The following is an 11,823-nucleotide window of genomic DNA, read 5'->3' as shown; positions in this document are numbered from 1 at the left end:
TCGAATGAATACTTTGTTTATTCTCAGCCGTTTTGTTTGGTTGTTTTTATTAATTTACATCAATCCATTCACTATGTAGTTTGGGGCTTAAACGATAACAGCTCTCTGGGTGTTTCTCCACTTTAGCCAACCACGAGAGTTCCCTCATCGGGGAATTCGTGGGTGGGCACCTCCAGATTGAGGGGCGCCGGTCCCTTGCGGATCCTGCCCGAAGCGTCGTAGTGGGATCCGTGGCAAGGGCAATAATAGCCTCCAAAGTCACCGGCATTCGCGATGGGCACACATCCAAGATGCGTGCACACGCCAATGACCACCAGCCACTCGGGCTTGATCACTCGTTGCTGCACGAAATAACATAATTAATATATTTCTTAAATATTCTGGATACCCTTGTTACACAAAGATGGATCCACTCTAAGACCACTCACATCATCGGTTTCCGGATCGCGGAGTGAGGCTGTAGGCACCTGGCGCTCAGTATCGATCTCACCGGCGGTACGGTGGCGGATGAACAGCGGCTTGCCGCGCCACTTGAATGTCACCGACTTGCCCTCCGGGATGTCCGAAAGCTTAATCTCGATCTTGGCCATGGCCAGCACATCGGCGGAGGCGCTCATCGATCCCACGAAGGCGTTAACCAGACCCTTGGCCGCATACGCGCTTCCGACAGCTCCGGCTCCGACCATCAGGTAGGAGAAGGCCTTACGCTCCTCGGCGGTCTCATTACGACGACGGCCATCCTTGACGGAGTCACGGCGGTAGTCGGTGAAATCTGGCACCTGCAGGTCGGTGTGTCCCTGGCGGTTGGCTGAAAAAATAAACACGAGAGTGAGTAAATAATGTCTCTTGTAGATGCATTATGATTCTGCTTTGATTCTAACATCTGCGCTCTAACAAATAGTTTGCTAGAGTTAGTAGTATTTGCAACCTTTTAACCACCTGTTATACCTGTTAACAACTAATACAAGAATATTGTCTTTTATGTATAAACAATCTGGATTAAAATGCTTCATAATATTAGCCCTATAGGTGTGCATTTTGAGCATTTTGTTTACATTCTAGTTCTACAATATCTGGCCAATGTTTTTGTATATTTATAGACCATAGTCCTTAACATCATTTAAGGAAGAGAGCTCTATGTGGTGGTTCCAAGTTTCCGTCCCCTCCTTGCGAATAGTTGTTGTTGTTGTGCGAGGTTATGTTGAAATTACGTAAGGAAGTTTGCCAATTCTCCTCGATGGTGCCTGTCAACTTCGTCCTTGCCAAATTTCCTTGTGTTTTAAGAGGTTTAATACACTTTTTCCTCTTCCATTCATTATGTAATGAGTGTTTTCTGCCTGCTGGGCCTCCTCGCTGAATTGGGAACCTTACCCATGGAGTTGATGGCCACACCGGTGGCCTTGAGGCCGGTGGAAATCGCCTGGACACCGCCTCGGACGTAGGCTCGCGACACGGCGTTCAGCATTTTGTGTGGGTATGCGTTAGTCGGATTAAATAAATCACAAAAATATTCAAGTCGAAAATTTCGACGTTCGTCGCTATTTGCCTGCTGAGCACAGGGTTGCAAAGCGATGGGACAGGGCTGCCATGTTTTTTTTGTCAGCTGTTAGTAGTGCTGCCGGACAGCGAGGCACAGTGGTTCATTTTGCTAAAAATATATGATTAATTTTATTAAATTTTATTCAAAATGCTATTTTTTAAATGTTTTATAACGCGAAGGACTTCCTTTTGCTGTCGACAGTACTTTTTCCGCTCTCTCGCTCGCGAAGATCGTTGTTAGGGGGTTGCCATATAGTCATAACACTGACTAGCGCCATCTATCGTTGAAGTTTTTTCCCACATTTTTTTTAAGAATGTTTAAATTTCAATATAATATTATAATAAACTTGCAAAACTGGTAGTAATAACGCCTCAGCTTCCTAAAGAGTAGGATGTTTCACTCAAAATCGCTTTTTATTTTTTTGACCACAATGAAAATAAAAAAATATATAAAACATGATCAAGATTCAATTTAATTTTTTTTTAATCAATTTCTTAGTCTGATGTAAAATGTTTTTGTTTTTATTAAATTATTGAGTTATTGTTTAAAAATAATACTCATTGTTAACAAATAATCATTCTTTTAATATTAAAATGTATTTGAAACCATAAGTTTAATTTTGTTTATTATTAGTATTATTTGTCTATTTTAAATGTTTTTTTTAAGTTCTGATTTAAATAAAGGTTAATTTTATTTAAGATATATGTTTAAAGGAGTCTAAGAACTAATAGTTATTATTACAATTAGAAATGCTTCTATTCCATTTAAACAAAAGTAGGAAAAAACTAAAACAAAGTCATCAGGGCTTAAATTAATATTATGTTTCAAGACTCTCCATTAATATGTTGCCTGGACATATTTTCTGAATTTGTCAAATTGCATTTTATTTACCTTTCCATCGAACCCTTTCATCCCCCACTTGCAGCATCCCGCAAAGTTGCTGCCAAACCCTGAGTCCTGAGCCACCCCTGTTCAAAAGGAAAACTACCTCCTAAATTAGCAACTGCAGCGGCTTAGCTTTTCCCCAGATGATAAAGGGGTTTCCATGGCAAAACCGGTTAGACTTCAGACCGGAAGAGATGAAAAATCCATCCACCGAATTTTCACAGTTTTTCCATTGCAGTTTTCCCATTATGATGTCACTGGATTGGAGTCTGCTCACATCCCCCCCGTTAGGGGTGGAATCGCTTAGCTTAATTAATAAGCGAACCTCTTGAGTTATTGTTGGCAATTTACAAATCGTTCCCTGGCTGATATCATCCAACGCATAAAATGCCAATAAAAAATTGCATAAAAAATGGCAATGGTGGTATGATTCTATGTTATGCGCATAAAAGTAGGCAACCGAAACTTTAAAACCTTCAGCAGCTCCGGAGTTAGGTCCGTAAAAAGCGAGCGAAGAACTCTCCCACAGCCGGCCGAAATGTAATTCCTCTGGCGCCAGCTCTGTGATTATCGAAAGTAGTTCTTTTTGATGTCGAAAGTTTGCTGCCTCCCCCCTCCCCCTCTGTAGGTGGCAAGTGAAAGTGAAAGCGAAAGGCGAATGTCGGGCCCCGTATCCGTCTATTTTCCCCCCAAATGGGGAAAGGGGGAGGCTGGAGGGAAATCTGCGCACATAACAGTGCCTCTATGTACTCTGCCACACATACCGAAGCATCCAAAAGGGGGGGAGAGGGGCGGATGGGGGCAGGCGGCAAGGAAAAGTGCGTGAATTTTTGCCAAAAAAAACAAAGTAAAAATTTAGTAAGGATAACGAAAAGGACATACTCTCTTATTAAGATCTGTAGGTTAAAGATAATTGTTTTATTTTAGATTAAATATTTAAATAATTTTAGTAATAAAAAAAAATTAAATGTTTAATAAATTTCTTAGTAATAAATAAACTAATATCCTTTTTCCCGACCAGTCATGGCTTCTAAAATTAATTTTTTGGCAGTGCGTAGGACAGGAAAGTTAAAACTATGCCGCGTAGGCGTCGTGGCAACAACAGTTGCCCCCCCTCTACCCCCTGCTTCTAAGAGCTACCCAACCACCAATTTCCCCCCCATACTTGGCCCCCGCATCAACCGCATCCTTCACTCCAATTTAACTCTGTCAGGCTTCGGCTGCGTTACACTTTTCACCAACTTTTACATGGGAAACTGGCGCCAACTACAACAACAGCAACAATAACAACAACAACAACAACAACAACTACAACAACTACTACACAACAGTGGGCCAAGTTACAACCCTGCCTCAGGACAGTTGCCACCAGCCCCCTCCCCCAACCAGCTCCCTCTAGAAATTTCAGTGTGGCGTGTGCAGCATTGCGGCTGCGGCAGAAGCAGAACAAAAAAAAAAAACTTTTACACTGGGAAAAATTAAGGGATTATTTATTAAATAAATTTAAATTTTTAGCTCTAAGCATAATATAAAATTTGACTTATAATTATTTATTTTTATTAGAAATAAATATTTTTTAAAAAGTAAACATTTTCCTGGAAAATTAATTTCCAAGTGGAAATGCGACGACTTTTCCTGCTTATCGCAACATCAGCCAAGCATAAAGCTCAGCCTAGCACCCACCCCCGCTCTGGGGCACTACCCTCCCACCCTCCGACCTCCTCTCTAACTCATCCCCCCGCTTTGGAAAAGTTGAAAGTGGAAAATTGTGCGAGGCAGGCGAAAAGTTTTGTGCGGCTCCCGATGACTGACAGTCCCGATGACCACCCTACACCCACGGCAACTCCTTGCAGTAGCCCCCCATTCACCCCTTTGACTCTCACCCCCCTTGCCAGAAAAAAAAAAAATGAAAATTAAATCATCTGTGCAGCATCAGGAGGAACCCCGAGTAGAGGAACTCACAAATTCCGAGTTAAGTTACAACATGCCTTGTGGCATGTGCAGCGGCGGCGGTGCTTTAGACCCAGAAGATTCGGCACAGCTGGCGGTCATTTAAGGGGAGGAGTCCCGACCCGAAGCTTTTTGCATTTGAAATTATTATTTCTTAGCCGGGGCTCAAGTCGGGCAGGCCATTTTTCGGGCAGTCGGATTAGGTGACCATGACAATGGACCCAATGCTGGCCAGTTTGTTTTCATATTTTATTGGAATGGAGCCGAGGGATGTGGTTGGAGCTTTAAGGCGTGTGAATAATGATGTTTCATAGTCTTTTCTTCGGGGGGGGGGATAAGAGTGTTGAAATCAGTTCAACAGTCAATGGTATGGAGCTCTTGGAAGATCACACCAAATTTAATAAAATAAAATAAAAACATTAATATAAAATATAAAATATAAATAATAGTCAATAATGTATAATTATGTTGCTTTGTTTGTATTCAAAAATTATATATTTTTCTTATATTATTTTGTATATATTTTCTTCTTAGTTTGTATTAAAAACATTTCATTTTTTATATTTTTTCTTATTATTAGATATTCTTTTTATATATTTTTATATGAGAATACATTAAATATTAAAATAAAATATAAATAATAGATAATAGATCATATATAATAAAATTTAGGTCTCTTAGTTTGCCTAAATAGTGTTATCTTTTATGTTCCATATCCTTTTTAAAACTTATTAAACCTATGTCCTGTTAAGGCCTACTATAATATCAAGTAACACACATATTTTTTCCTATTTTTCTCTAATTTTCCCTAAATTTTCCATCCTACTAGCAAACATACCTCCATACCTATATCCATTTCCGATCCCCCCTCCCCAGTCTTTATCTGCTTCTCAGCTGGAAAGTTTGTCAACAACTCTCGCCCTGCCTAAAGCTAAGCAAAAAACAAAAAAAAAACAAAAAAAAAAGGACTAAAGTTCCTGCGGCAGGATTCGTTTTTATTTTGGATTTAAGCGGGAATGAAGCCTGCCCTAAATTCGCCCAAGCGGCTTAAAAAGAAAAGCAACATTTCGGCGAAAAAGAAAAATTGTGAGGCACGCGCAGCAGGAAGGCATCCTGAGATCCTGAATAAAGGAAACGAAAACGTTGCGTTTTTTCTCTCTCCTCCCCCTCCTCTTAACAAATTGCATGAAGAAGGAAAATATTTTGGGAGCTTGTGGGGGGGAAAATTCTTTTTGGCGGAGGCGCAGCACGCATAAATCTACGGCCCAAATTACATTATTTTGTCATTTTCATTGGACGCCTCCCTGGGTGTTTTATTTATTTTCTTTTTTGTGTTGCTTTTCTTTCCGTTTCGTCGTGCTGCAGTGTCCTGTTTGTGTCCTGGTGCCCAGCCAGCCCGCCAGGCACATAAAACTCAGTCGAAAATAAACTTTCAAGAAAATATACCCCACGCACCGAACAAAAAAAAAATGCAAAAGCTCTAGGGCAAAAGTTTTCCCGGCAAATAAAAAAAAACAACAAGAATACAGTCGCGAAGTACATTATATGCAAGCGGAATAAAAAGGGAGGGGGATGGTGGGGATTGCCTGGGGTTGCTGCTGAAAGTGAAAGTAAATGCAGTCGCAGTCGCAGTCGCAGTCGCTGTCTCAGTCGCTGTCGCCGTCTCAGCCGCAGTCGCAGCGCAGCTGACTTTGCTGCTTTCCCCCCCATTTACCAATGTGCCCCCCCTGACACCACCCTCCTTAGCACCTTCCTTTCTCCCATTCTCTCTCTCTTTCTGTTTTATTATCCTGCAAGTATCCAAGGACATTGAGGCCATTAAAAATGAAGCAGCAAAAGCTTTCCTTCGTTGCCGTTAGTTTTCTTGAGACCAACTGCAACTTGCCGACTTTTCTCCGCCTCTCTTACTCTCACTCTCTTAAGCTTTCTCTCTCTCGAGTGCTCTCGGCATTTTCTGCATTGTTTATAACTATTCTTTTGAGAATGCGCTTGCGTTGGCTCTCTCTCTCGCTTTCTGTCTCGCTCTCGGGGGGAGAACTTTCACTTTCCTTGACAGCCTTGTCCTTTGCCTTCAACTTTCGCTTTCGCTTTCACCCTGAAAGTTCGACGACGTTGGCTCCTTCTCTATCGCGCCAAGTCTCTCTTTCTCTTCGTAATGCTACCTGTCTCGCTCTCACTCTGACAACTTCCTGTGCGGGCTTCCGGTTTTGTTTTTACAACTGATAAGGCGTCCTGCCGGCACTTTTCTGCACCCCCTCCCCTCCCACTTTGTCCTTCGCCCACCGTCCCCTCCTACGACTCGCGCTGTCTCTCTCTCGTGTTCGCTCTTGGGAAGACGACCAGCAGGCGCCAGTGTGCTTCTTCTTGTTAGTGCTTTTATTATGGCTGTGCGTTGCAAGGATCAAGGACGTTCAAGAAAATCCACGGCCAAGAACAAAAAAACAAAAACAAAAACCCAAAAAAAGGAATGTAAAGCCAAAAGTAAAGTAAATAGCAAAAAAATGCAGGGCGTTGTTGGAGTTTTTTTATTTTTATTTTTCGGTGGGAGTATGACTTTGACACGGGTTGATGGGTTTGAGTGGCGGTGGGGAGGGGGAGTGGGTGGATATATATATCCCACCTCCTTCTTCCTGCCACTCCCCAAACCCCCTTTTGCGTGTGCGTTTTTTTTTCGGTTGCAGCTTTTATGTACTGTACTTTGTGTATATAAATTTCGACCAGATGTGCGTGCGCCGGCGCCTATATACAGGATTTTGAGGATGGGAGGCCTCCTCCCCCCCCCCCCCCCCCCCCTCCCGGCATTATCCTGCGGGGGAGGTGGAATTTACTGCAGTCCTTTATGGGCGAGAGATGAAGAAGAAGAATACTCCATCCCCCTTGCCAGAAAAAGGGGGGCGGGGGGCACCAACACACACACACCCACTGACGGAGGACCACTCGCTGCGTTTGTAATTTTGGCGCCCTTTGTGCGTGTGCAGCGGGTGAATGGCAGCCCAAGATGATGGTGGCGATGAGGAAGGACCCCAAAGGAGCACATAGAGAGGGGGGGGGGGTGTGCTGACAAGGAGGAATGGGTTTTGGAGGCTTGGGGATTCTACAGTGACAGAATGTAATTTGATATATTTTGAGAAGGCATTTTCAATGGTTAGGTGGTTAGGGATATCCTTAGTCCTTACATAGAAAAAACAAATCCTGTTTAAAGGGCTTCCCTTTTTTTATTTTTAATAATTAATACAATTTTTATTAATACTGCAAAGTTATAATTTAATTGTTATAATATATAAATAAAATAAATAAATTAATGCAATTTTTTATTATATTTCTCTCAGTGTATCTGTTTCTTTGGTTCTGTGTGAGTGACGTTGACTTTGTTGCGGTTGTTGTTTTTGTTGTTGTTGTTGTTGCCTCTTTTTTGGCCAGGGCTCTATGTGGCATATACTATATAGACCATCAGGCCTCTGTATATAGAAGCTTGTCTGACTTCCTGCTCCTTTGCCGTGTCCTTTCCACTTGTTCGTGTTGCAAGGCTTGCTTTTCAGTAAATTGCGTAGTTTGGACGTCTCTTTGTTGTTTCCTACCCGTGGAAGTGCAAGAAAAGCGAAAAACACAAGCATTTTCCGCCTTTGGCCATTTTTTTGTTCGCCTTCATGCCAATGTGGGTCGTCTGCTGCTTCTTTTCGCCATTTTCCTCACATTTTTCTTACATTTTCCTTCCATTTTCTTCAATGTGCCACGCACTGCATAGAAATGAGTTCGACTGTGTGTGTGTGTGTGTGCTTTGGCTTGCGGTGCGTTAGTTTAAAGTTCCTTTTTTTTAGGGGGGAGAGGGTGAAGGAGGGACTGAATTTTCCGAGTTGCGGCCAGGACCTTCTGCTTTATTTTTACTTTTTGTGCCCAGGAGGAGTGGCGAAAATTCTCTTTGAGGTTTGAGGTTTTTATGTTGTCAGATGCTTTTGACTCCACCATCTTCCACTTTCCACATCCTGATTTTTATTTTTTTTTTTTTTATCCAAACAGTTTCTACGGTTTTCTAATAAAGTGCCTTTTCCTTGCGGCCGACTGTGGAATGAGTTTCGGGTGGTGAGGGGGGAGGGGAGCTGTGTGTAGGTTGGTTAACTCGAAAATTAATTGCAATTTTAAAGTCTAAGATTGTCCTTAAAGGAAAAGGATTTTAAAGTATATTATCTAAACAGGACTAGCAAAGTAGTTTATATTTTTTAATAAATTATTTCTTAACTCTTCTTTGAAACTGACAATCCTTTCCGAAGTCCTGTCAAAACAGTTCTCTCCCCAGGACCTTACTTGCTAATTAATTAAATGAAGCCGGGCTGTCTGTTTCGGGTGGCACTTGTACTACAAATGTTGCATTCTACTCTGGAACTCCCATCTGGAAAACCCCTTTCAAGGTCCAGTTTCCTCCTCCTCCACCCACTCCTGATTTGTGAGCTTCTCAGAAAATGTCAATCACAACATTGCCAGCACTCCCTTCTTTGATCTCAACCCTTCTTCGAGGACATTCGAGGACAATTAAAAAACAGTCTGGATTAAATGTATTTGTAATTATGTATTAGCTGAAAGTGCTGTGTCTTTGCCAGGAATTTCGGCATCCTTTGAGCTTCACAAGCGACTGAGACGACAGTTGTTGTTGCTGTAATTGCTCTTCTGCTGATAACAAACACCAACATAAGCTCACAAGGACACACAGATAGGCAGGATATAGAAAATCCGAAATGCTATGTAAAAGTTTGTTGGGCGCATAGGAGGGGTGCAAGGGGATGGGGGGGAGTGGCAGGAAACACGAAACATCAGCAACAGAAGCAGCAACAGCATCAGGAGCAGTACCAGGAGCAGCAACATAAGTCGGCTTGCATTGAAAGGAAGTGCACCGTGAAAAATTAAAGATTTCAAGAAAAAATTCAAATAATTATAAACATATTTTTCTTAATTTTTAAGCAACAAATTAATTAAATTTTTAATTATAATAACTATAATTACTATAAGAAATTATTTCTCTCAGTGCATAGGGTCCTGTGCTTCAGCCTACGCACAAGCTGAGGCTTTCACTCACACCACCACCAGCACACTGACACACCAACACACCGACACTAACGCACACAGATGCAGAGTAATTATGTTTCGCCAGCAGCTTCCAACCCCCTTACCTCTCCCACTACCACTCCCACTCCCTCTCATATATCTCCATGGTATTTTTAGTTGGGTTCCTCCACCTCTTCTCCTTCTTGGCGCTTCTTCTCCGCTCTCTTGTTTTCATTGCATATCTCCTAAGCCCTCTCTTTCTCACTCCCAATGGCCCCCATTGACAGGAGCTGTGCGGCTCAATTGAAATTTGAGGATTTTTGTCTCAGTGCCCTAATTAATTTTACGTACCATGAAAATCATTGTTTGTTGCTTTTGCTTTTGCCTTTGCCTTTGCCCGAGTCCTGTTTGAGTCCTGTATATTGTTCCTGTTGTCTTTTGTTGTTATTGTTCTCCTTGTTGTTGTTGTAATGCCTAGTGTACATGAGCATAATGCAAAATTGAATATGTAAGAGTGTGTGGGGAGAGAGTGGGGGTGGAGGGACAGGAATAGAAGTAAACTTTAATGAATTGGAAGGTCAAGGAGAGTATTCCTTAGAAATATATTACAGATCTTAACTCACTTTCTTATCGTAAAATAATACTCTTATTTTCTTATATTTTATAAGTCTTATCCTTGAGATATAGTATCCTGTTCATCACAGATCTTAACTCTTTATTATCTATTTATTATTATCTCCTATTGATTTAATTCTGTTTTTTAATGAATTTATTTGATTTCAGTGCTCATCCTCTGAATAATTTTATTAATATCCTTTATTAGTTATCCTTGAAATATAGTATGAAGTGTTGGGATAAGACTGTCCATCACATCTCTTAACTCACTTTCTTATAAGAATGAACTAAAATTATGTAACCATTCTTTTATTTATCTACTTTTATTTTTGTATCTCATTTATTAGATTCCTATACTTATCCTCTTGCCTTACCATTTTATAAGATTTATCCTTTATATATACCTATATATAGAAATAAATCAAAGCTATGTAGATCAAGTCCATGAATATAATACTTTTTATTACCATTCTTCTGCTCATTTACTCTTTTTGTTTTATTTCATTTATTTGATTCCAATACTCATCCTCTGGCTTCACCATTTTATAAGTCTTATCCTGTTTCCACACGTTTTCCTTCTCCTGAATATTCATTTTTGTGCATTTGCATTTTTAGTATCCAGAACACCCTGTTACAGTGATTTCCCCAAAAAACGCCCAAAAATTGCAAACAAAAAAAACAAAAAAGAAAACAAAAACTTGAAGCGATTTAACTCGAATCTCGCCGGGCTTTGTCGAAATTTCTAACCAGCAGCTTCTAACCTCAGCTACCTTTGCCAGTCCTCCGACTCCTTCCGATTTTTCCTTTGACTGCCCACGTCTGGTTGCTTGGGAAATTTGAGAAAATTAGGTTATGCCTTTGTTGCTGTTCTCCTTTCTCCACTTTCTCCTTGCCACTTTCCTCCTACCTGAAACTCTCGGGCCCAGTTTCCATGTACTTTCTCCTAGGTAATTAAATGCTGCCCGGCTGGACCGCAGTTACCAACGTTGGAAATTTTTGGTGGAACTTGGGGGACTGCTAATCAGCAATCCCAGTCGATCTCCTCACGAGCTCCCCCCCCTTAAATTAAGGGGTGGGAATTATGCAAATGGCAAGCACGGAATGTGAAAATTGTTTTTTCATTGCTGCATTTGGGAGGAAAATATGTTTCCCGCCACTGTCAAATTTTAATTAAAACTTGTCCGACTTCCAAACTTGAGCTGCATTACAGATTAAGTATTAAATTTATATTTATTTTTAAATGGAAGCTTCACTTCCGTACTTTTATTAATTTCTGCCAACAATTCTCTATACTTTTCAAAGAATTCCTCCCTAGTTATTACTTATATTTTCTAGGCCTAGGTCCCTAGGTCCTAATGGTATCTATGGCAGCCTTATATTGTGAGTAATTAAGTGCCCTGAGCTGAAGTTTCCTTGAAAAGCTACGAATTTCAATTTAATTTCTCTTATTTTTCAGATGGTCCCTCTATTTTTTAGACAATATTTCACTGCAGCCTCTATGATTTATTCACAAGTATACTCGTAACTTTTTTCTTTGTGGGTGTCTTGTTGGTGCGACCATTAAATTAATTGCAATTTATCGATTTTCAAATTGCAATCTCAACGGGCCATAAAAAATATCGCTGGCTGCCACAGCATTGAATATCCTATATGCTTTCCTGCCCCATCACACACATATCATCATGAAAATGCCGCAGCACGACACTCGCAGGACGACAGATAAGGCAACTGCACAAAAAAAATAAAATAAGCAGCAATGGGTAGGAAGGAGGATACTGCTCCAGGATCTGGGTCTG

The 11,823-nt window shown here is 40.9% G+C and overlaps 1 protein-coding gene across 1 annotated transcript; it reads right to left on the bottom strand.

Moving 5' to 3' along the window:
• Positions 1 to 16: 16 nt before the first annotated feature.
• Positions 17 to 1,580, bottom strand: LOC6496864 (cytochrome b-c1 complex subunit Rieske, mitochondrial). The gene is made up of 3 exons (XM_001963214.4): positions 1,372 to 1,580; positions 429 to 808; positions 17 to 341 (listed from the first exon to the last, which is right to left on the bottom strand). Exons 1-3 carry the CDS (start codon positions 1,463 to 1,465, stop codon positions 123 to 125), a joined length of 693 nt encoding a protein of 230 aa, XP_001963250.1. The 5' UTR covers positions 1,466 to 1,580; the 3' UTR covers positions 17 to 122.
• Between the last annotated feature and the right edge of the window lie 10,243 nt (positions 1,581 to 11,823).

The sequence above is a fragment of the Drosophila ananassae genome, chromosome 3R (assembly GCF_017639315.1).
Source record: "Drosophila ananassae strain 14024-0371.13 chromosome 3R, ASM1763931v2, whole genome shotgun sequence".
In the NCBI taxonomy this organism is placed as follows: Eukaryota; Metazoa; Arthropoda; class Insecta; order Diptera; family Drosophilidae; genus Drosophila; species Drosophila ananassae.
Note: the sequence above shows the minus strand (reverse complement) of the source record. Positions and strands in the feature narration are given on the sequence as shown.